The sequence below is a fragment of the Lissotriton vulgaris genome, chromosome 1_1 (genome assembly GCF_964263255.1).
Source record: "Lissotriton vulgaris chromosome 1_1, aLisVul1.2, whole genome shotgun sequence".
Classification (NCBI taxonomy): Eukaryota; Metazoa; Chordata; class Amphibia; order Caudata; family Salamandridae; genus Lissotriton; species Lissotriton vulgaris.
In genome coordinates, this window is record NC_141685.1 from 1894830554 (window position 1) to 1894855872 (window position 25319).

Consider the following 25319-nt stretch of genomic DNA (forward strand, 5'->3'; position numbering starts at 1 on the left):
AGATCTACACTCCTTGATGGCATAAGAGGATGTTAAAAACGTCGCTGTTAGAAAGGCCGTTCAAAGAGAACCACAATTAAGATATAACCATACAATGATGTGCCACAATCAGAAGGGCTGGGTAGAAAGGTGGGGGGGGGAAGGGGGGAGGGGGGACGGGGACGGAGGGGGGCGAATGCTTCTTTATGAGATGGCACCTTTAAGTAACTAAAGAATAAGGAATTCAAGAAGTACAAGATCACAGGCTTATCTTAGTAACACAAAGCATGACCACCATGCATAGAGCTACAATGCACAAGCCACTAATGGAAAACAACTCTGAGTTTTAGTACAAACCTGAAATATTTTAAGCTTACCAGACCTAAGAAATGTACAGTTTTAATTTGAGTACAAGGTGATGAAAAAGGTATCAACGAAGATTAATTAATGTGCATTCAAGGACCCTAACAACAAACTCCGCAAAGGTTCACACCAAACCTTGAAAAAAACACTTATATTAAGTTAGCAAACTGGGAAACTAAATGTACTTTTTAGTAAGCCAAAATCAACCATTAATTGCATGATAATTTCTTAAACACAACCCCGGAATTCTGCGGAAAATGTAAGACAGGAGCAGAGAAAGAGGAGCTTAGAACAGCATTGAGAGGAGATCAAGAACAGCTCCGAGGCGCATTGAACTTTGACCCTGGACTTCCGTTCATACTGCAGACGTAATGATGGTCGTAAAGGGTGGGTAATACTTAGTTCTTGCATGTCAAGCTTGGCCTCGTAAGACAACCTGAAACAGAAGGAAGAGTTATGGGAAAAGCTCATTCACAATGAGGAGAAAAAAACATAACTCCATGCTGCCTCTGAGTGACTAACGGGAGATGTAGTAGGCAAGGCAGTGCTAGCTTGGCGAAAAGGTTGCAAAGGGACTGTGGACGGGGCATCAAAATACATGGGCCCACACAGAGTACTAGAATAATAATGAAGATAACGTTATTTCCTCCTTCCCGTTATATACTATTTCCTCCTTCCCATCCAGTTGGGAAGGCAATTCTACTTCTCTGAAAAGGCTGGGAGGAGACACTACATGCAAAATCAGGATTAAAGCAAAAAGACTGGTAAGAGCTTCCTTGCCAAAGCCCTATCTTTAATGATAAAATGCACCTAAAGCTGTCAAACGGATGTAGGTTGTCCCCAATGGCTGCAAAAAGATTTTGGAAATGGGCACATGCATTTGCAAAGCCACTGATGTGGCCTTAACTCGACTAGATTCAGCATGAATTTTTCTTTTGACACTTAGTAGCCCATGGGGAGACCACTGTAGCTGATGTAAAGAGGAGACCACTACTTTTCAAACAGAATTTCCAACACCTTTCAGGTTGTGTGAAGTTTAATTTTTAAAAAAATACTGGTTGAAAGACCAAAACAATTATTTTAGTCAAAATAGGTCATCAAAACCATAGCATTGTGAAGATTTTGCAGATTGACCATTCATGCCAGAATTTGCATGTAGGGGAACCCGTGCAGAAAAGATTGAAAGGAAAAAGTTTGATGGCTCAGAAAAAAATACACACTGCGGAAGTTTGGATATTTTACAGGTTTTACAAGAACACCACTGACTTTCACTTCAAATGCGAGAGCCTTGTTTACTACGGGGTCACCATCCTACCTTCCGCAAACTAGCATAAAACCTGTGCACAACGTGGTTTGCATATAACTCCAGATTTGTTGTGTAGATTCAGAAGAGAAGAGAAGAGACGAGAAAAGAGAAGACTAGACTGACTTCTAAACCTTGCATTCCTTTTATTCTCATTTGGTTGGTGTTCGTCCGGTACAATTGAGCTTTTCATCCCTTGCGGATTCATTTTTTGTGAAAAACTGAAAAAAAGTATTTTTTGTGAACTGTTAGTTTTGGTTAATGTACGTTTTTTATTAAAGAACCTGAAGTTGAACTCGCAGTTTGGGCCTGACCTTTGCTTGAAAGCACTGTATTTTTACCACAATCTTTTCAGATAAACTGTGAACCGATTGTAAAAACGAATACCATGTTGGACATTGATGAACTACATTGATGTATTGTTCATGAAAATGATCAATAAAATCTGTTTACAAAAAAAATAAAAAAAATCATATCTTTATTTGTTTAGCATATTCAGGAGCACCGAGACGCTTCTCTTGCATAGTTTGAGAATAGCTATGTTGCCTTCGTGTCAGGTTCTCAATGTATTCAGAGTCCCTTCTGAAATCAGCGTTAGTACACAGCAAAACAGACAAAGCAATGTTAAAATGATCATTAGCATCCGAGACCGCAAAAACAGTATTCAGAAAACTACACATTATAGTGTATAAAGTTGTTAAAGTCATCTGGCAGTTACCTGGATTTCTTTTGGCTGTTCTTTTTGATAGGCGTGTCCTTCTCGCTTTTCTCCTTTTCCACTTTCTCTTTCTCCACCTTCTCTTTTTCCACTTTTTCCACTTTTTCCACTTTATCCTTCTCCTTTTCCTTCTTCTCTTTCTTCACTTGTGTAGGGGGAACAAACTGCTGGGTAACCTGCTGTGAAACCAACTGGGCAACCGGCCGGGGTTTTCTGCACATGAATATATAGATGCATGAATAAGACAAAAGAATCTGATTTACAGGCAGACAGCCCAAGATACGATATGACTGTCTATAACAAAAACACACATTATTAACAAACACCTTTTGAAATAAGCATAATCTTGGGAATATATGGCCTTAGGCTTCACCGTACATTTCGAGCAGATTTCAGGCATTCACAAATATCCTCTACATTTACTCCTGGAAACACAGTCGATGGCAAACATTAATTTGCGCGTATTTTCCAAGTGGTGCAATGTCGGTTTGAGTTCATCAGTAAGCAACATCCCCAAAAACATTTAATTTCTTCCCCATTGGCTCACTTTGGAGAAACCTCTACTACCATACCTTTATGAAATCTGTTGGTGTTTTCAACACATTAAAATGCTTGAAGAACATTTGAGTAAATATTTTGAAGGCATAAGTGTTTCCAAGGTGAGAATGGCCATCAAAAAAAGTCAGTGAATGCCACTAAATTTGCAGTCTGAAGGGATTAAAAGTCACCTTCTTCAACATCACTCTGCACCAATCCCCAACAGTACAACCACAGTCTACAACTCAGGTTCTTAACCTTTTGACTTCTGTGGACCCCCACTGCACCATGACTGCAATCTGGGACCTTCACTGAGTCATTACTTGAAGCTGTGGACCTAGCCCAAGCAGTTTTTAGGATTTGAACCTCATAAGAATATACACAAATACAGAAAGAAGTATACATCAAACACATACTTAAACCAAGAAGTATTGAAAAATCAACATTTTAATGGGAAGGTTGGTTCACTCTCTAAATTACATTTTTAAATTATAAAAGACAAAGCGATGTGCTAGACATTAGCACAGCCCTGTCTTTTTTTTGCTCCCAATGCATGCTCTCTTTTTGTCAAAGCATAGCAGTGCTTCAATGGAGGCAGCCAGTCCATACTAGGTTCTGTGTGCAGTACTTGACCTTTGTACTCAAATCAAGCTAATGATACCAACTTAATGTTTAGCCCCAAACTTCTCCACATCTACAGAATTTTTTTAAAGTTTTAATTTTACGTTTTGCTTCTAAGTTACATACACTTCTGATTTTATTTATTTATTTATTTATAAAGTTTTATATAGCGCAAACTTGACCCAAGAGGGTATCAGAGCCCTTTGCATTTAGGATTTTTTTTTTTTTCCCAAAACCCATTTAGGATTGTTGCGTTAAAAGTTACATCAGATACAAGAGCATAATAAGGTACAGTACACAAACAATGTTTCAAGAATTCGTAGGCTAATCTGCTAATATTTAATCTTCTAAACAGTTACGGACCCCGAGTAAGCGTAACAGACCACTAGTAAGGAACTGATGGATTATAGGGCTTATAGAGCACCGAAGCAGTCAAGCATCCAGGTGCTTTCGTGGGATCAAGAAACCACTACTACTCAGTATGGAAACGTTAGCAGCCCCTTCTAAAAGCAGTTAAGATTAGCTGGTTTAATTTGTAGAAGGTGTCATTCCATGGTGTTGCCTCCTCCACCTGCAACATTTTACACCCCAAGAGTACACCGTTAAAGTATCTCAAAGTCTTCTCAGGAGCACATCTGGTAAACCTCTGCCTACCTAATGCAGGACTACCCTTCCAGGTGGCTTTATAGATCTGGGACAAAGTTTTATATTTGACTCACCTGCTATAAGAAGCTAATGCCGTAGACAAAATGCAGATGGGTTTATCATGCCATCTAGTCCCTACCATCAGTACCATCAGCTGGCAAGGGGGCTATTTTATCCTCTGTAAACACCTTTAACATTTTTGGTGCTCCATGGCGTACTACAGTAATCTAGGGCAAATGCCTGCGACACAAACGCCCTTTTGTTTATTGACAGACATATCTTGGACTAAGTGCTGCACTCAAAACTGCAGTTTCTGATCAGCTGATGAACATGCCTCTCAGATCACACATTTTGGTCACGTATAAAGCCCAAAGATCTCACCTCAAATACCAAATAGGGGAGTCTATAAAACACATACATCTATAACTCTGCTCCCCAAGTCATGAACCGACTCATATAAGCTCCATCTCATTAATGTTCAGAACCAATCAGCGGTTTAGTATCCACCAAGATTGTAACTTTGCTCTGTGTCCTTCTCCGTGTTTTCACCGAGGCATAAATGGAACAGAGTATCATTGCAGGAGTATATGAAAGTGTAGCAGAGATAGTAGGCAGCCCTGTGAAACAAAGATATTGCTTACTCGAGGACCATCATTCTTTCACAGTGTCCTTGAGTGCTCATGTTGGTGGGAAAAGATTCTAATTAATTCTGCATACTAGTTAGATAACCTTGCAAAAAAGCAGAAGCGGGGTCCCCAATCCATTGTATCAACACTCCAACTGCATTGGCCACCAAGGGGACATCTCATTGGGCTGGACAATGCCTCTTGCTAACAAGAGAGTCAAATTTAAGACAAGGCTCAGTGAAATTTTTCGAAGTTCACTAACCAGGTCTTCCAGTGTTTATGACGCAACATTAACATTTAAAAAAAAAAAAACATTTTTCAATTAAGTTGTCAAAAACACCCATGGGGGACCTGCAGAAGGGGCGAACAAAAGCAAAGGAGCCACAAGACATATCTAAAGGCTTTTCTCTGAACTAAGATATACCTGGGCACAGATCAAACCCATAACCCTCAGGGTTTTGGAGTGGGTTTGACCTTGAAGCAGGCTGGGGCCGAAGGCCATGCCCTATGCACATCAGGCACTGATGGAGGTATAGGCAAATTCACAACATTAATTAAATGAAGAATGTCACCATATCTCACATCATAGAAGTAGCATATGACTGCAGTTTTTGAACATCAGTTGATAAGAAAATTAAGATTTGATTGACATAATCTATGGCAACAAGTAGGTGATAATGCTACAGCATTAGAAATGTCTAAGTCTTTCTGGAAACGTATTACATGGGAGCCTGGGTAGTCCATGTCAGAATAATCTAAAATGTGCTGCATCATCAATAAAAAAATTAAAAAAATAAAGCTCTAAGGTGTGGGTCAGTAATCAAACTTTTTGAGACGGCACTGATTTTATAAAATTTTGAATACAGAGAAAGAATTTATAAATGAGAATTCTAAACTGTGGTTTCTTTTGCTAATCTGCGCGCTGCAGGACGCGTGCCTGGAATTATGCTGGGAATACAATGCAGAATAATAGTACCCTAGGGGAACTCGAGGGTTAAGTTTAATCTCTAGCACATGTGGCGGAGGTGGACTAATGACTGGTCAAGGAAGGACTGGCCTGGGAGTATCAGGAGGGGCACCAACCCCTGTGCCATGTGGAGCTGCCAATTTGAGATTACATTACATGGATATTGTGTATTGTGTGATAACTAGTGGTCCAGAAGTAATTACGCTATTCCTCGAGGGATGTAGATGTGAAGTGGAGGAGCTGGTAGTCGGCATTCAACCTGATCACAAATCTGTTGATAGTATCGTTATTTAAGTGAGCATTTAAACAGGTCCATTACTAACAATTTCGAAAATTGTTCCAAAAAAATTGGTTTAGAACTGTAAAGCATACATACATGGATTTCACAGCCAGTGATCAGTCTGTCTGCAACGCAACAAGGCTGAATATATGAGTTACTTATGTGGATTCCCCCCAGCTCAATTAACCATATTTAAGGATGCCATAGTGCTAATGAAAAACAGTGAAGAGAACATCAGAATCCAATCTTAGGGAGATTTTAGCCGGAGAGAAGTAGAATAGCTTATCTATTAAGGACAGAAAGCGGTGCAAGGCCATATCCACTATATTAGAGAAAATGGGGAAATACCCCCCACCCCACCATCTACCAATTATAAATCAAAGGAGTAAACAATTAAGATGCTTCAAGCAGTGAATTACTTGGAAGGAACATAAAATGCCCACACTACTCAATGGTTTGAAACTATTTCCACCTTGATATAAAGAGGTAGCTATGGAATTAGTTGGCGATTAACATATACATAGATGGGAAAGACTTATTTCCCCATGAGGACTGTTAAAAGGACCAATGACTGTTTCCAGGTGAGTGTAAGATTGAGGCTGCTCTCGAGCCTGGGACAGTGAGAAACCGGAATGTCAGAGAGAAGCCTACATAATTGATAATGTTATGGGGAATGCGTCTTATAGCAGAGTTCAGAGCACATTAGGGCCCAGGCCACCCACCTTCACAAAGATGAGTGGGGCCAGATCAGGTCTAAAAAGGGTGGGAATCTTTAGGGACCCCAGCAATGGTCTGGGACGATTACTCTTCACATCAACATGGAACCTGCTAAGATGACCATAAGTTCAAACTGGAGTATTTATCAGCATAGCCAGGCCACTGCATAAATCCATTTTAAACAAGCATTGGCATAGCCAATAGGGTCCCCTTTGGGACCTTATGTAAGTAAAAAAAAAAAAAAAAAGTTCGGGGGCAAGAGCAACATTTTAAGAAGGTGTTCAATGTGTAACATTTCTTGAGGCGTGGGTTTGGCAAAACAGCGACTAAAATCTATCAACTGGGACTGCGGGCCACATGGTGCCAAATAGGTCTTGAATGTCCATTAAATGTGAGACAGAAAGATACTTTGAGTGCTCCGGCACCGAAGGCAATTGTGTGTGTGTGTGGATGGGTACCATATATGTGGGAGGAAGTAACCTGAGGAAGACCAGCCCAGGAGTGGTGCGCGCGCAACACCTCTGCAGAGTAAATACCCAGGCTCGAGTGTAATAAACACAGCGTGGGACCGGTCCAATTAGCAAAAGCAAACCTTAGAGAGCCACATAAGTGACCCCCTTTCTCCATGAAGTGACGTTATACTGCTAGCACAGCTACTACTTAAAAGGGGACTTTACCGCAAACAACGAGACGCGGTCTGTACTATTGTTGCGTGTGCAGTTTAATATAGTGGGAGCTCGACCCCAAGGTATCAGAGTGCTTTACATGACCGCCAGTTGCATTACAGATGGACACATTATTTTATTGGCACGGGCAGATTAGATTAATTAATTTGCCCACAATCACAGGATAGTGAGCTGATGCCGGGAATCGAAGATGGTTCCTTAAATACCAAAACCGACACCTCTGTAATATAAATAGCTTCTTTACTTTGCAATGTCATGTCATGAATGATGCGATTGAAGTCTAGATCGAGAATATAAGGACGGCCGCCTTTATTGTCTGTTAAAAAACAGAGTTTTGTGCTTCCGGTCTACGCCTTTAGTGGCAAGACTCTACAAGGAATCAACTTCCGGCACAGGCTCATAGCAAATATATAGATCTATTTTTAATTTGCCCAGAATCACAGGATAGTGAGCTGACACCGGGACTCGAAGCTGGTTCCTTAAATTCCAAAACAGACATCCAAATAGGTCTTGAATGTCCACTGAATGAGGGACAGAAAGATACCTGGAGTTCTCCGGCACCGATGGCAATTGTGTGCATGGGTACCATATATGTGGGAGGAAATAACCTGAGGAAGACAAGCCTGGGAGAGGTGCACGCGCGACACCTCTGCAGAGTAAATACCCCGGCTCAAGCGTAAACAAGCCCGGAAGTGGTAAGCGTGCTTGTGCCTGCAGCTGCAGGTGAAAAACCAGCGCTGACACCCATCGCATCATCTGTTTCCATTTAACACAAACACGATAACTGGAAACAGATGGCATTAATACTCGCTCCTGAGCACCCTAGGCCAGCGAACAAAGAAGGCTGGACATTCACCCGCTTTGGACCAAATGCCCCCTGTCTTTTTAAGAAAGACGCTTGCACAGGCCAATTGCGGGTTAAAAAAAACAAACCACATGCACGAGTGTGTGTTCGGAGTTCAAAAGCGCTTATTAAATGCCTCACACAGCATGCACGCTGGCTCAGGCGAGACATAAAAATTAGGTCATAGGAGGGAAAACTGACAACGTTGACATCGGAGAGGCAAATAGATCTTAACCTACCAAATATTCATTTATTATACTAGTTCACAGGTAAGCTCTAAAAGTATTTACTAGAATCGAATAAGGTGCAAATAGTAAAACAGAGGCTAAAGCCATATCAACGCCACTGTGTGGAAAAGGTTTTAAGATTATACAGTTAAAAGACCTAACCATTCAACCACTGAATAGTACACAACCATGTAATGTGATCAGGTATTGGAGGCTGTCTTATTAACATTATGTAAGCTCTTATTAACAAAAGAACTTAACGATTAGGCTTTTCTAAATACACTGAAAAGTCCAAGCTGAAGCTCAAGTACTCAGTTATTCTTGCAGATTGTAGGAAAATTAATATTTTAAGTTACTAGACAGCTGCATACACTTTCACAAACCCACCAGATACCAGCGCTCTGCCTCGCTCGCACTTACTCACTCCCTGAATCTGAAAAAGCAAAACGGGAAGTCGCTCATTCTCCTATACCGCACCAAAGACATGGAACAACCAGCCTCAACACATCACAGTCTCCTCCTCACTTCTTGGGCTCCACAAGAAGCTGAACACCTTCGGACCACACATCTACAAACCTTGCTCAAGCACTTGGATACCATCTGGGGTGATTAGTGCGCTAAACAAATCAACATAGCATAACTCTAAATTTAGTCTATTTAGTTATGCATATGATCAAATTGTACCGGAAATAAAAGAAATTAATCTACTTTTTAAAGAAGGAGGCTCGAGATGTGTGATCTTCTGCTGTAATTTCTGAAGACACGCCCCTGGCTATTGTGCTAAACATTATGCCCGATACCTGCAGCTGTCACTCGCTCTCCAGTTAGGAACTGTAATGCCAGAAGCGTAGTCAGATGGAAGGATTTGCTTAAACAGATGACAACCTCTTCCATGGGTAAACACGCACTTGGATGCGGCTGCGGACACATGGTCTTTATGGGTCACATGACCACTGGTCTTGAGTGGTAGTTTGTCAAACTTCCCCTGTATCTGGGCTATTTCAAGCTGCAAATCTACATTGTCAACTAAAACAAACCCAGGCAGATTTTAAAATTACTTTCCCTGCAGATCCTGACCAAATGTAGCAACTGAATGATGAACTCTTATGAAAAACATTTATTGCAGAAAAAATAAAACAACCATAATCCGGTGCAATATTATGTAAATGATAACCTCGTCTAAATGACTTATCTCCCTGAACATATTCCACAATAATTTCTCAAAAAATGCAAACTGTCATTAGCATCATATATGGGCAAGAGTAATGAAATATGCACCCATGTCAGTAGCTATGCGTCCCAAACTTTAAAATGTGTTCCTAGACATTAATAGGAAATAGTCTTGTATAAAGTCTTCAAAGAAATCTCTAATTCACACTGTGAATGGGTCTTAATGAGGCATTATGTTCTGTATCAATGATCTGGATGTAGAAGTCCAGAACATTCGAAATTCAGAACTACACAATCAATCAATTCAAAAACCGTGTTTTGGACCCCGCTGACATTCTAGAAAGCGGCCCTACGAGTGTTAAACACCTCACCCTCCTGAGTATAAAGAAAAACTGAGCTGTTTCACATTATAACCCTGGCAGTCTATAGGATTTTCAAGTGGTGATGACACAGGCAAAAGAAATGGTTACTCCACACATGGGTATTCAATCCTTTAACCGTTTCAGATACTCCATCACCCATCCTGAGACTTCTTCAGATGTTTAATGTGTACCTGGTTCATCAGCTAGCCCCTTCATGGCATTTTGAAAACCTTTAAAAGGATAGGCTGATCCCTTGCGAAGTTCTGCTAAGGTGTCTTAATTTGCTATTTCTTTTTCCAGACAATCCACCACTGCATCAATTACACCCCCTCTACTATCCCACACTCCACGTTAGTACAATGACATAAACCACTTCTTGGTAGAAAAATAGAGCATCCAAGAGCGCATCAAGCTTAGCCAGCTTCTCCTTAAACCCACCCATCCCACAATGCTAATCCTATTAAACTCCCTCAAAGGTATATCCTATGAAGGTCCTAAAAATCGCTCACCTCTTCTCACCATTGTCAACCCTTCTCTCACTTCACTCAATAAACCTTACCAGAAGTGCTCAATACAGGCTAGAGCCTCCTAAATCTTTAATATTTTTTTTTTTTTTTTTTTTTAATACTGGACCCAAATGACCTTGCCAACTACATGCCTGATACTCACCTAATCTTCATTCGCAAGATCAAAGAAAAAGCAAAAAACGTTCAACTCTAAGATCATATCAATTCCAGCTTTCTCCTGTACGATTACCAACCAGGCTTCGGATCACCTTGCTGGATAGAGTTACCTTAAACATCATAAACCCCCTACTGACCACAGATAAAGTTAACCTTTCCTCCTCAAATTGCTAGAACTAATAGACACCTTTGACATAGACAATCCCATCCTCATCTACACCGGAAGTCCTGAATGGGAGTCACTTTCACCGATTCTCCGAATACCTTTCACACCATCACCAGTTCATTCACACGGGTACCTCCAGGTGTCAGAAAATCCCGATCACTTTTGGAGTTTCCAATGGTTTTGTCTTAACCTCAGCCAACTGCAATATCTACATTAAACCCCTGTTGCTTTACTTCCAGATAACAGAATCTAAATTATCTACTACAGCCATACAGGTTGTTAAAGGCCCTGAACCAGAGTTATAGACCTGAGCGGCAGACCTATATAATGGAATGTCGGAGCAGAAGGCTTACTCCAGCCGTTATAAGCCCAGAGCTACTCCATCTCAGCATTCCAATGTTCTAAAACACTTTACCATGGGTAATATCAGAAAGTGGGTTAATAATTTGGGAAGGTGGGCCCTTGCAAACTTAATGAACATGCCCTGGTGTTGTCTCAAAACGTCTCATTTAAACTCTTAAGTTAAAACATGAGTAACAAGCAATTCCTCAGGGAAATGCCTGTTAATCTGAAGCACCGACAATCATTTAAAAGTTAAAACTAAATAAATAATGAAACAGTAAATTCCTAAACAATGGAAAAAAAATGTCATGGGTATAAAGCCACTAAACATGATTAAAATCGGATAAGGGGTAACCGGAGAAATTCGTTTTTCTTTAGGCCAAAAGAGACCAAGAAATAGTAAATAGTTACTGAAAACATATCTGATTGTGGTGGACCGGGACCTAGGTATGATTTGCGGTCAACTGCAATACAACGGAGTTCGTATACATCAAGCAAGTCTTCTTAGTCATAGATTATACCTTCTGATTCAGTCTACTTTTTAAAAGTCAAAATCCTGCAGCAGGGCATTGTTGAAGGTTGAAGCTGCCAAACGTCCCTTCAAGTCACATACGTGGTCTTCAAGCTCCCGCAGAATCCACTGATTTTGGTGCCAAAATCTGAGAATGACAAAGCTGGATTTTGTAACAGAGTTGCTGCTCTACTGGGATAGATTTGCCATTTCACCATGGTCTAAGATTTTACCTTTGGGCTTCGTGACTTTTCTAGTTCTCAAAATCCTCCAGTGGAGTTTAAAGTTGTGGCCGGGCAGTGTTCCCAAAGGCTGCGAAGCTCAACTGCACCGGTTATCAGTGCAACAAAAAGCTCAGAGCAGAACAAACCCAGTTTATTTGGCCACAATTAATAAGCCCGTCCTGGGCAAGCCTCAGCACCTTTTCCTGGTCCTCCAATAAAAGTCTTACTTTTCTCCATCTGCTTGGAAAGTTTCTCATAGTCACTCCTGCAGCCACAGGGTCCTCATAACAAGCTTCAAGGTACGAGGTCTAGGTTCAACCGGGGAGAGTGGCGGGTAATTGCAAAAGACTGAGATCTAGTAATGCAGCCAGTGAAAGCAAACATTGATGAACAGGACAGATACGCTCTCTCAGAAACCTCAGAGTTGAAGTGATGGTGGCCATTCGATGCTTACAACAGAGGTAGAAAAAACTGAGTAGCGATTTGAAACAAAACAAAGTGATGCCTAGTGAGACTAAGTTAAAGTTGGTTGCTGTTCTTTCATCCTGACACCTTGGTGAATAAAAGAACAGTTGGCCATCAAGGACAAAATGGTTGAAAATGGCCTCACTGCATCAGTGGGCTTCCCTGTGAAACTAGACATGAAACACCAAAGAAAGCAATATATTTTTCGACTGTCATCGAGAGCCATCTGGGGGGCTTTTCCATGGGCTCGGAGTGGCTTCTGACTGGTTTGGATAGTAATTTTGAACGATTTTATGCTACAGGGTGTGATGGTTTTATGCTACAAGGTGTGACGTTTGGTTACGCCTGGAAGGGGCGAGAGCTTTGGGATTCATATACAATTGTATCTGCGGTCTCTCTGCTGTGCTCTTCCTACCTACTTATGAACCAATTAAATCACTGCTTCACCTTCATGGATGTCTTGACGGTCACATGATATTTTAATACTTTCTACTCTTAGTTATTTCTGTTATTAATGGGATGCTTGATGAGTTATGCTTTTGAGACTTTACTGAGAATTATGGTATTAATCATTTAAATCTATAAAACAATTACTTGGAGGATGATAGGCTTGTCTAATTATTCAGCATAAAAATAATTGAGTGCGATTGTAGTTTGATATCACAAGTACCGTCAGGGAGTTTATTGTAATCTGCATCAAGGTCTTATCACTTTCTTTTTAAGCTCTGAAGTCCTATCAAGGCAATGTCGCTTAGGCTTCAGATGGTTTTTGGCTTACTAGCATTCAATTAAATTCCTGCATTACTTCAAGGAGGGTGATGTGTAGCTAGGTTAGCAGTTTTATCAAGCACTTATTTTGAAAAACCATACTAAAAACATTTTACTTTTCAAGATACAGTGTGCCTCTCCGGTCTGTCAACTGGAATGGTGCCCTTTAAAGTTTGCACACTGGATAAGTAGCAGTTAAACTAGGTGGTGGTAGAAGAGTAGCAGTTAAGCCAGCTGGTGGTGGTGGAGGAGTAGCAGTTAAGCCAGATGATGGCAGTTGTGGTGGATGAGTAGCAGTTACGCCGGGTGGTGGATGAGTAGCAGTTAAGCTAGGTGGTAGTGGACGAGTAGCAGTTAAGCTAGGTGGTAGTGGTTGAGTAGCAGTTAAGCTAGGTGGTAGTGGTTGAGTAGCAGTTAAGCTAGGTGGTAGTGGTTGAGTAGCAGTTAAGCCTGGTGGTGGACGAGTAGCAGTTAAGCCTGGTGGTGGACGAGTAGCAGTTAAGCCTGGTGGTGATGGTAGATGAGTAGCAGTTAAGCTATGTGGTAGTGGATGAGTAGCAGTTAAGCCTGGTGGTGCTGGTGGATGAGTAGCAGTTAAGCCTGGTGGTGCTGGTGGATGAGTAGCAGTTCAGCCTGGTGGTGCTGGTGGATGAGTAGCAGTTCAGCCTGGTGGTGCTGGTGGATGAGTAGCAGTTAAGCCTGGTGGTGCTGGTGGATGAGTAGCAGTTAAGCCTGGTGGTGGTGGTGGCGGATGAGTTGTAGTTAAGTCTGGTGGTGAATGAGTACCAGTTAAGCCTGGTGGTGAATGAGTAGTAGTTAAGCCTGGTGGAAGTGGAAGAGTGGAGGTGGTGGCGATGACTGTAAATGACTCCTGATAGTGATTTATGTCGCTTCACATAATCACTCCACAAAGCTCCTCGATAGCTTTATTTCACGTTCAGTAGGTATCTGCATTTGATTCATCATCCTGGCTTGTCCGTTTCAGTGGTGGGTGCCCAGAAATGCTAATCATGCAATACTTTATCGTTGGGCTGGTGTGCCATCAGTGACATTTACCATGTCAATCAATACAAGCCAATTTTGCAAACGTCATTCTCAGTGGAATATACAATCTGGAGATTAAATACGGTCCGAGACCTACTATCTGTTACCAGCATAACATTTCCACCATCTATATGAATACAATGTGTCAATCATTGCATAGTTTCGCTCTGGTGACCGGCGGGAAATTAAACTGTTCAATACATTATTTCTGACATTGGATATACATGGGTGTCACTTCAATGCCACAGGAAAAAGTTTACACACTAAATAAGTTCATTTTTTAGTAGTAGAAACCAGCTTTATTTCGATATATTATGCATATCTTAAAAAGCATTACAATTCAAAAAGAACATTAAAATTCATTACATTTTAGCAAAGCATTTTGTTCCTTGATTAAAAGCATGCAAATTAGCCGTTGTTTAAAAGCATACAAATTAACATTGGGACAAGTAAAGTAAATATTTATGGGAGACTCAGTTGCCTAGAGGATCTAACCCGCCAGGCCCAACCAAGAAATTTGGCCAGGCAACAAGCAAACAGAGGGCGGGGATCAGATCTTAAAATTCGTAAGGCCTCCAGATGAGATCTAGTACCGAGGCTCCTGCAGAGTGGCTTCAGCCAAACGCGGCGCGGGGCTGCATATGCTGGGCACTCAAACAGTAAATGGGCGACTGACTCGTGCCTGTTTTCACACAAAAGGGCAATATGGTGTTGTTTGCACCGGTGGCTTCCAGCTTGCAGTCAGCTTCCCCACTGGCAATAGGCCCACCCTGAATTTAAAATATAGTGCCCTATCCCAAGATTTAGAAATCGTATCTAAATATGGTTCACAAAAGGGGACCTCCTTGACCATCAAGAATTCTACAGTGGATCTACACAGTTTGGAGTTGCTGTTTCTGCCATCCACCACCCAAGACCAGTATAGCTTCTTTAGGGTCAATTTGGGCGGGGCGGTTCTATTAGCCCAAGCATCTTCAAGGCCCAGGTCATAAAGAAGACGCTTAACTTCTTTTAGCCAACGGACCTTGTGCCAGCCAGATGTTGAAAGGAGTTCCCTTAGGCCTTCGGCGTAACTAGACAGTTCTGGTACCCTCCATATACGTGCCCATAGGAGGAGGGGGGGTGGGGGGGCGCAACCTCGCCTGCTCACTTATTGGGCGAGTACCCGCATCTAAAAGAAGTGGAAGAGATGGTGTACTATGCGGTAAGCCCATAAGGTCTTTGTGAAATTTATTTTCCGAATGCGTCAGAAAGTCTACTTTCTGAACACCCCACAATTCGGACCCATACAAAGCCGCGCTCACCCCCCTTGCCCTGTAAATGTCCAATACAGGACCAATTGGTTTAAGTGACGAAGCACGTTGTTCCTTCAAGAGGGCCCCTACCACCCTCTTGTGAGTCAGCAATATCTTTTGGTGGTGGGATTTCCAGCTCATAGAATCACATAGGCAGATACCTAAGTAATCAAACTCTTTTACCCTTTCGAGTGGGACAGAGTCCAAGCATGGCGGGATGACAGTTTTCCTTGGAGGGTTTAAGACCAGGAACTTAGTTTTACCTACATTAATAGCAAGACCCCTAGAATCACAAAAGTTCTTAAAACTGGAGAGTAAACATTGAAGGCCTGCTGGGGTTTTTGAGATCAGGAGGGTGTTTTCTGCAAATAGGAGGGTGGGGATTTTCTTGCCAGCCAGGGAAGGTGCATCTGCTGATTGTTTAAGAAGATGCTCCACCACTCCGTTAACATATAATGAGAACAGAGTGGGGGCTAGCACACAACCCTGGCGGACACCCCTATTTACAGGGATGCGTGATGTTTTTTGGCCCTGGTCACCCCACCTGATCTGTGCAAAGTTACTCTTGTGTAGCTTTATAAGCATATTAAGTAGGTATGAGGGAATTCCCAAGGCATCAAGGACACTCCACAATTGGACACGTGGGACCAGGTCAAAAGCAGTCCGTAAGTCTATGAATGCAAGGTACAGACTGCCCTTGCCCAGTACAACCACTTTCCAGTAAATCATTAATAATCGGAATGTCTGTTCGATGGTCCCAGTTCCGGATCTGAAGCCAGCCTGGTAGTCTGACAGTATTTGTTTTTCCTCGACCCACTGCAAAACCCTGCCTAGGACTACCTTGCCAGCTACCTTCTGTGTGAAGTCTAACAAGCTGATTGGGCGTAGTTAGCGGGGTCATCCCGACTCCCTTTTTTGAAAAATCGGGACGACCTCCGCGCCCCTCCAAGAGTCTGGCAGACACCCACCCATCAAGGAGGCGTTCAGAAGTAAGGCAATGAGTCTGCTCCACTCTTCTGGGTTGGCCCGAAGTAGATCGCCTGGGATGCAGTCAGGTCACGCAGCCTTGTTAGCGACCAGGCACTTAATCGCCCCCTCTACTTCCTTGGCGAAAAAGAAATTGTCCTCTTTTTGGTGATCAAAACATTCAATGTGTTGTAGATCCGACAGGCTAACTGGAGGACCCCCAGATAAGGAGTAGAGCTGGGAAAAATGGGTAAACCACGCCTCCCCAGTTATGTTGCATGTCAATAGAGAATCAGCGGGTTTATCCCTCGCTCTCATCAGTTCCCAGAAGCCCTTTGAGTCTTTCTTGGAGCTAGCCGCCAATAGATCATTCCAGAATTGAGTTTCATGGGCACCCCTAGCCCTGGCTAGTGCCTTTTTGTAGCCTTTCCTAGCAAGACTGATGTGTCCAGCAACCTTGGATTTCACTGCTCTGATAAGTTCGCGTTTTGCAGCGCAACAGGTAGAAGAATACCAACTTGCGCCGCTCTTAGGTGCGCCTCTTTTCTTATCCCTTACGCCTGCTCGTTGGGCAGTGAACAATTCACCTAGTGCTTTAGTTGTTTCTGTAAAAAATTTAGGGACATCAGATTTACTGAGACCCGGGGAGTCTAACCGCAGCTTCACAGTAGACATTATGGATTTTGCTAATGTCATCCTTCCCTCATCCGCGGCAACTTTGTTCCATTTCAGCCGCCTACCACAATTCGAGGGGCCTAGTTCATGCGTTGATTTCCATGTGTGTGGTGGTGGAATTGGGGTCATACCCTGCCAAGGGGGGGGGGGGGTGGGGGGGGGGGGGGGGGGGGAGTCAAAATCAAGGCTAATGGGTTGTGGTCACTATCAGTAGTTGTCAGGACCTCCATATCTTGAAAATGTGCCCAGAGCCTATGATTCAACAATATGTAGTCGATCCGTGAGGTATGACCCACCCTGTTGTATGTGTGTGCCCCTTGGGAGTCAGACTTGGATCTGCCATTAGTTGCCCTAAAGCCAAATTCCATACAAAGGGCATTAAGGTCTATAGCGCTCTGGGTCCATTTTTTGATGGGTGAGAGAGAGAGCGCGGGTATACCTCTCCTAACATCTTCTTCCCAGATATCTAATATATTCTCACTGGCAAGTGGTTCAAAGGAACAGTTAAGGTCTCCAGCCAGTAGAACAAGGGAGTCTGCATTGCAGGATCTGAGCTCCTCCTCAATACCTGTAAGAGGTAACAGAGACACCACCCCTTGCCCCCCTTAGGTAGATGTTAAAGACTTCTAGCTTTTTCCCACCATGGCATTTGATTGATACTCTCTGCAAGTCAAGTGATTTTGTGGGTATGTGCCTAATAGTTAGCCCCAACGTAATGCTAGCCCATATCAGGAGGCCGCCCGAAGGGCGACCTTTGCTGCCAGATGGTTGAGACGCAGGCACAAAGTAGGTTGTATAACCCACCCTGTGCCGTGGTTCCAGGCACCAGGTTTCCTGCAGAAGGCAAATCCCAAAGGATTCAACAAAGGAATCCCAGTCAGGAATGTCGATATTTCGTGCAAGTCCTGCTACATTCCAACTGAGAACCCTCAACGATTGGCTACCTATGACCCTCGGCCCTAGTGTGGAGGCAGATACAGGGGGGATCGGAAGCAAGGCTAAGCCTTCTTGCCACGAGAGGCAACAATGGATCCTTAACACCTTCCCCCAATAGAATTTGTTTATCCTCCACACTTACAGAATCAGTTTCCCGGGTATCATGATTAATGGCAACATTATTCCTATGGCTGATTAGCGAGACCAGTGGCTGTGTTGTTAAGGAGGTCTGTGACAAAGTACCTAGCACCATGGGCTGCCTTGTGGATAGAGATACTTAACACCCCCTGCTCGGCAGGAGCATCCATGATTAATTGACCAAAAGAATGGGGAGCGACTAAGCAAAGATCTAGATTACTATTCGTTGGCCCATCTGTAACCGTTTCTAATCCTATTAATAGGCTGCTCCCGCTTGAATTACTCTCAGGAGGCGTAGGGTCAAGGATCGGGGGGGGGGGGCAGATTATCCTTGGCATCAGGTGATGAACCCAGAGGCATAAGAAGTCAATCTACCTCTTCAAGACAGCCAAAACTATTAGAGGTTGGTGCCCCAAGCCACCTTCTGTTTGGACCTTGCCATCCATCTCTCACCCCTCCACGAATCGGATATCGCACCGATGTCCATTCCCCCCCATAATTTAAGTTAGGACGAGGAGGATAGAAGAATGTTAAAGGTCTAGCTACAATGGATGAGTTCTCCCCACACGTATTCCACGAGCATATGTATTGGGCCGTGTGTGGATCCTCAAATGACACTACAATACAGTCACCTGGGATGGTTTTGCGAGATGGACCTATCCAAGGAACTCTACGCACCATTAGAATTTTACTTCTCAAGTGGTTAGGAATCGGTCTATTTACATTCAGCCAGTGGAGGACCATATTTTTGAGGGACCAGTGATTTTCTTGGTGGTTACTCTCATTTTCCGGTACACCCGCTAGTACCACCATGTATGGCCTTGCATCTGGGGGGGGGGGGGGAGATCTATGTAACCCCCACGAAAATTACTTATAATTTGTGGCCCCTGTGAGATGGTACGATGAGCCTTGGAGTCATTCAACCTTGGAGCAACACCTACTTTATGTGGTATAGTAGGTTGTTGGGTAGGGTGCTTTGGTGAGAGTTTGGGGGCTTTGTGATCATAACCCTTTGTGCGTGGTTTAGGTATTGGCCTACTTGGGGGCGGTGCTGGAGGGGTAGTGGTAGGTGTTAGTGCAATTAGATTATCTTCTGGTGCGCTAGTGGGTTTATGATCCCGGAAACTAAGGCTTGCTAGGGTTAAGATACTCTTTTCTACCTCTAGAAGATTGTTTTCAATACATGAGAGTTTTAATTCGAGGGGAGATAGAAGCTTTTTTAGGGTTCCCCAAACTATTTTTAAGAAATCCTCATCTTTCCCCTCTGGCTCATCTAATTGTACCCCGTTGTCCTCTTTTACTGTGTCCTCCTTGGTAGTGTCCAAGAACAATTCTCATCTACACTGGGGAACTCCTGCATAGGGGAAACAGTCCTTCCTTCATCAATGTGTACGTGCAAATTTCTAGCATTGAAATAGTGTGCCCTAGCAACTTTAGCCTTCTTACATGAGTAGGCAGATCTTATGTTGCGTTTTCTTTTGTGTGCTGTACCCTTGCTATTAGTGCGTAGGGAGTTCTCATGGACCTCAGTGATCGGTTGAGTATTGACAATGGGTTGGCCGAGATCTAATTCAGTAATGATCAAGGGTGAATTCTGACTAGAGTGCTGTTGGATAGGGCCTAGAGTCGAAACTGACACAGGAGAAGTGACTAAAGTGTGGTGAACATCAACCTGCGTTGTGATGAGTCGCGGGTTAGAAGATCGCTCCGGGGTTATTGCAGTCGCTATATGCCCCAGGGATGATTTTTTGGACATGGCAATATCCTGTGACAATCTTCTGGCTGCCTCTAAGTCTAAGGAAACACGGTTTTGCATTTTGGTAATTTCATTGTCTATGGCAATGTTCGTTCTCATTATAAAATCGTCAAGAGTCCACACACAACTCCCGGTGAGATGATGTCAGTCAAAGGCCCCCACACGAGGCGGGACCCGCGAAGCGGGTTCCGCGAGCAGCAGCGGCAAAAAGGAAAGTTTCAGCAACTCTGGGTCCCAGCGTGAGCACAAGTAAGTTCATTAAAATAGTCCGTGGGGTTAACTGTCCAGTTTTAAAATCAACTCCAGGGTGACTTCAGGCATCCTGGACAGTCCTTTAGAAATCCATGACCCGTCTAGCCAAATGTAACCATGAATAGCTGATCGTAAGTGGAAGCAGCTACTGAGATAATTTAGCACACGAATTGTAAAAAAAATAAAAAAAACTACTTTACAATCTTTTCTGTGGGAAAACGACTTGAAGATTGCACAGGTTCTGTGCTCATCTTTCACTTGAGGCGTGTATTATCTAAATACCGCACACTCGGAATGTCTCTTTTTAACCTATCCCTAATCATTTAATAAAGGGTTCATACACCAACGTTTACAGGAACTTTGCACTGAAATAGTCCTCTGGGGGATGAAAAAATAAAAGGATTTTAATTGCCGAGCATCCGATTAAAGTTTGCGTTAAATCTACACTTGAAACTCTTCTCTCCAGCTGAAGATATAACATTCCTATAAGTGATATAAAGGGCACTGGTCCACAAAAAGCTCATTCTGAAAAGATGAACGCATTCCATTTGTCATGGACACAGCTGGACCTGTCCATTCACTTTGATCAAGTGGGTTAATTATGCATAGTCTGCTAACCTGCCCAGCTCTTCTGCCTTCTCTCGGTGCCTTTGCAAAAGCTCTAAATCTGTTCAACTATGCTTCACATCCTGGTTTAAATCGATAGCATATTTGGACAAGCTTCAGTTTCTCCGCTGTTTCCTTTGGCGATTTCGTTATTATTTTATATTTTTCTAATTATTAAATAGATATAGATATAGATTATTATGATGGTGCCATTGTAATTTGCTGCTCATGTTCTGGAACAACATACAAAGGTTATTTTTTCCTGCTTAACTTTAACAGTGACACCTATGAAACAGAGCTAAGAACCAAGTCATTCCTTTTATTTGTTATTTTTCAAAGTATTGTTTACTTTGCTAGTTCACTGTCGAATTTGTCACTCTTTTCACTATCCTATCATTTTGCATAATTTCAACTGCAAACCAGGTTTTTTTTTTATATACAGTAACAAACGTGAGCGCGACAAGATACTGAATTAGAATTCTAAAATGCTCAGTAGCATTTTGAAGTCGCATTATCTACCGTACTTGGAAAAAAGTAAGCAACTAGAAAGAGTTTAGCAATTTAACCTTGAAGCACGATTCTACATGATAATTTAGCATCCGTGTATTCAACTTGATATTTTAAAAATGACAGCTTATGTGCCCTGTTACAGTGGGGCAGCAAATCTTTGTTTGGGAGCAAATTGCTACAAGGAAGACCTTTCCTCTAGTCATAAATTGCGGGAACAAATAGCACATGCACTGCTAGCACGTTATTCTATTCCACTGTGTACAATTTGCACGGTGGGCCCCATCCCGAGGTACCAAATTCTGATGCCAATTGGGCAACCATGCCGACGACAATTGACAGATGCCCTAGTTGCAAATGTATTTGGCGGCCACAATTTAATGGGGCCATACAAATGATTGTTGTTCCCCTCTTATTTACTTGTGTACCGTCTCCTACTCGAAACGTGGTTCCACTTTTTCACAGTGTATTCTCTTTTTACAGCTGCATCCGACTCCCTCACACGAGTCTTCATTCTAGGTCTCTAGTTTGGTTTTAGTTGGTCGCTCTAGTATTCACCTTCTGTCCAGCGACTTTAGGCAAACATCTTAAATGGGGGGGGACAGACGTATGCACACATTGATGCAGTTTTTGTTCTTCACTGTGGCTTTGTCTGTCTCCTCTGGGGTCCTGTGGTCTGGCCAACCCTATCCGAGATAAAAAAAAAAAAAGAAGATAGGAATAAAACCGGCAGCGTGCACATTTCTTTCTAATCTGGTTTCTTAAGGACGTGGGACTACGTATTTACCACTGAACGGGGTAGCAACTACCTCCGTGTTTGGCTGCTCTGGCCTTAAGCATGTTTCCCCATAAAGATACACCGGTTTCCAGCACCTGATCTTATCTATCCTTTTCCATACAGGAGCTGGGCATGCTGTGCAATTAGAAGCAAATATGCACAGCCGCTGCATATAGCAGTTTCCTCATAAATGCTTTTAGAAGGACCTACAGAATGCAAGGTCTAGCGGTGGAATGAACACAGGGAAAAGGTCAGATTTATTTAACGACCACAGACAAGGGGTGGGCAGTATTACGACTAGAAAAAAGTCATCCAGATTTAATAAGTAAGTGTATTCCTGTTTGACAACAGTCTGATAACGGGGATAGAGCTACAAGTACAAACGGATTCCTTAAGCATCCAGGTAACTCCTCTCAATCCATCAAGCAGAGGCGCATTAAGATTTAAGCTGTGCAGACTAAGCTTCACATGGAGCTAAAAGAACAGCCTTGGTACACAGAGTACCAAGGGATCTGTGCACATGCTCAGTTTGTGCAGGCATGCCGGCAGTGCAATATGACTTCTGCATATCCAAATCAATAATGCTTATAAAGCACCGTTTGTCCATCGTGGCGCTTAACAGGCACCTAATTGGGTTCCCTAGGGGAGAAAAAAACGCAAAATTGGAAAAGAAGAGTATTACCCAAATGCTTGAATACGATATAAACCAGAGTTCTCGCAACACCTCAGGCAGAATATTCGATGACTAGTTACCCTAGGTTTGCAGATATTTGTGCATCACCTAGAGAACATTGCATTGTGACTAAAGGTGGACGCCTGCACTTTCATGCTCTGGTTGACAATCTTGGTGTCATCGTGATCTCAATGATTAATGTAGGAAATAATGACTGCAATCCTGCATATAAAAAGGCAACGTGTGGACACCTGCATTATTCTAAGTGTCTTCAATCTGCCTTGTTCTGGACAATATGCAAATGCAGCAAGAAACTCAAAGAAAGTCCTTTAGATAGGGCATAAACAGTATATCCTAGCATCCACAATACTTCGTCCACCGTAGCGATGGGGCTGTTGACGCAGAATATGGCTAAATTCACACAAAGTAGTTTCAGATAATGCTGAAGAGCTAATTACTGTGTTGAACTGAGCCTTCATTGATAGTGTGGAGTTCTAATATCCATCGAGATTTTCAGCGACAAGCACCTAAAAGCAATTTTCACTATGGCAGCCAGTCCTATGTAGAAAATCAGACTCCAGAAAAAAATACTAAATAAAATAAAATACTAATACTGAATCTCTTGATTGGGACAAGAGAGGAAAAAACATTAAACAACTCTAATAGTTAAATAAAAATCCGACAACTATTCAATTAGATTTTTAAAATTAAGAAAGTCACTTTAAAAAAACAAGCATTGGAAATGCAATAGGTCTCGCACCATTAGTTAGTGCTTTTAGAATTGTTTATGGTTTTTTTTGTAAATGTTTAGCATTTTTGTTTCCTGTAGCCAGTGCGAAAGTATTACAAATAAAAAAAGCCATAAACATTTCTAAAAGCTCTAACTGAAATGGTCTGAGAACTATTGCACTGTGTAAGGGTGAGGGTGAGTGAGGGTGAGTGAGTGAGGGTGAGTGAGTGAGGGTGAGTGAGTGAGGGTGAGTGAGTGAGGGTGAGTGAGTGTGAGTGAGGGTGAGTGAGGGTGAGTGAGGGTGAGTGAGGGTGAGTGAGGGTGAGTGAGGGTGAGTGAGGGTGAGTGAGGGTGAGTGAGGGTGAGTGAGGGTGAGTGAGGGTGAGTGAGGGTGAGTGAGGGTGAGGGGTTGAGGGTGAGGGGTTGAGGGTGAGGGGTTGAGGGTGAGGGGTTGAGGGTGAGGGGTTGAGGGTGAGGGGTTGAGGGTGAGGGTGAGTGAGGGTGAGGGTGAGTGAGGGTGAGGGTGAGTGAGGTGTTGAGGGTGAGTGAGGGTGAGGGTGAGTGAGGGTGAGGGGTTTTGGGTGAGTGAGGGTGAGGGGGAGTAGTTGAGGCTGAGTGAGGGTGAGTGAGTGAGGGTGAGTGAGGGGTTGAGGGTGAGGGGTTGAGGGTGAGTGAGTGAGGGTGAGGGGTTGAGGGTGAGTGAGGGTGAGGGTGAGTGAGGGTGAGGGGTTGAGGGTGAGTGAGGATGAGTGAGAGTGAGGGTGAGTGAGGGGTTGAGGGTGAGGGGTTGAGAGTGAGGGTGAGTGAGGTGTTGAGGGTGAGTGAGGGTGAGGGTGAGGGGTTTTGGGTGAGTGAGGGTGAGGGGGAGTAGTTGAGGCTGAGTGAGGGTGAGTGAGAGTGAGGGTGAGTGAGGGGTTGAGGGTGAGGGGTTGAGGGTGAGTGAGTGAGGGTGAGGGGTTGAGGGTGAGTGAGGGTGAGGGGTTGAGGGTGAGTGAGGATGAGTGAGAGTGAGGGTGAGTGAGGGGTTGAGGGTGAGTGAGGGTGAGGGGTTGAGGGTGAGTGAGGATGAGTGAGAGTGAGGGTGAGTGAGGGGTTGAGGGTGAGAGGGTGAGTGAGGGTGAGGGGGAGGGGTTGAGGGGGAGGGGTCGAGGGGGAGGGGTTGAGGGTGAGTGAGTGAGGGTGAGGGGTTGAGGGTGAGTGAGTGAGGGTGAGGGGTTGAGGGTGGGTGAGTGAGGGTGAGGGGTTGAGGGTGAGTGAGGGTGATGGGTTGAGGGTGAGTGAGGGTGAGGGGTTGAGGGTGAGTGAGGTTGAGGGTGGTTGAGTGAGGATGAGTGAGAGTGAGGGTGAGTGAGGGGTTGAGGGTGAGGGGTTGAGGGTGAGTGAGTGAGGGTGAGGGGTTGAGGGTGAGTGAGGTGGTCAACATATGAGGTCTGAGCGTAGAGTACTCACTGAACTGAGAGGCATGAATAGGTACACTATGTTTACACTTACTGGACCATGGACTCCGCAAGCCTGCTAATGATATCGACGTGAAAAACCCTTTTCACTTAACAAATTTGACCACAATTCGGTTGATTATCCTCATTGAAAGCCCACCTTAGCCTTTGTGTATCTGGAGAACGGTGGTCTCCATTTTACAACACGTACAAAACAGAGTGTTTGTGAGGTTTTCACCACACGAATATCATAGCGAGCTAACGCCAGAGGGTGTGGAATAGGATCACAGCCAGAAGCCTTGGCCAAAACAGGGAGCGAGCGT

General features: G+C 43.4%; 1 protein-coding gene across 2 annotated transcripts in view; it reads right to left on the reverse strand.

Moving 5' to 3' along the window:
- YAF2 (YY1 associated factor 2) overlaps positions 1-25319 on the reverse strand; it is a 184900-nt gene that overhangs the window by 23483 nt on the left and 136098 nt on the right. For both annotated transcript variants that reach the window (XM_086919488.1, XM_086919485.1), the window contains one exon: positions 2364-2576. In XM_086919488.1, coding sequence (XP_086775614.1) covers positions 2364-2576 — 213 coding nt within the window. The remainder of the gene's footprint in view (positions 1-2363; positions 2577-25319) is intronic.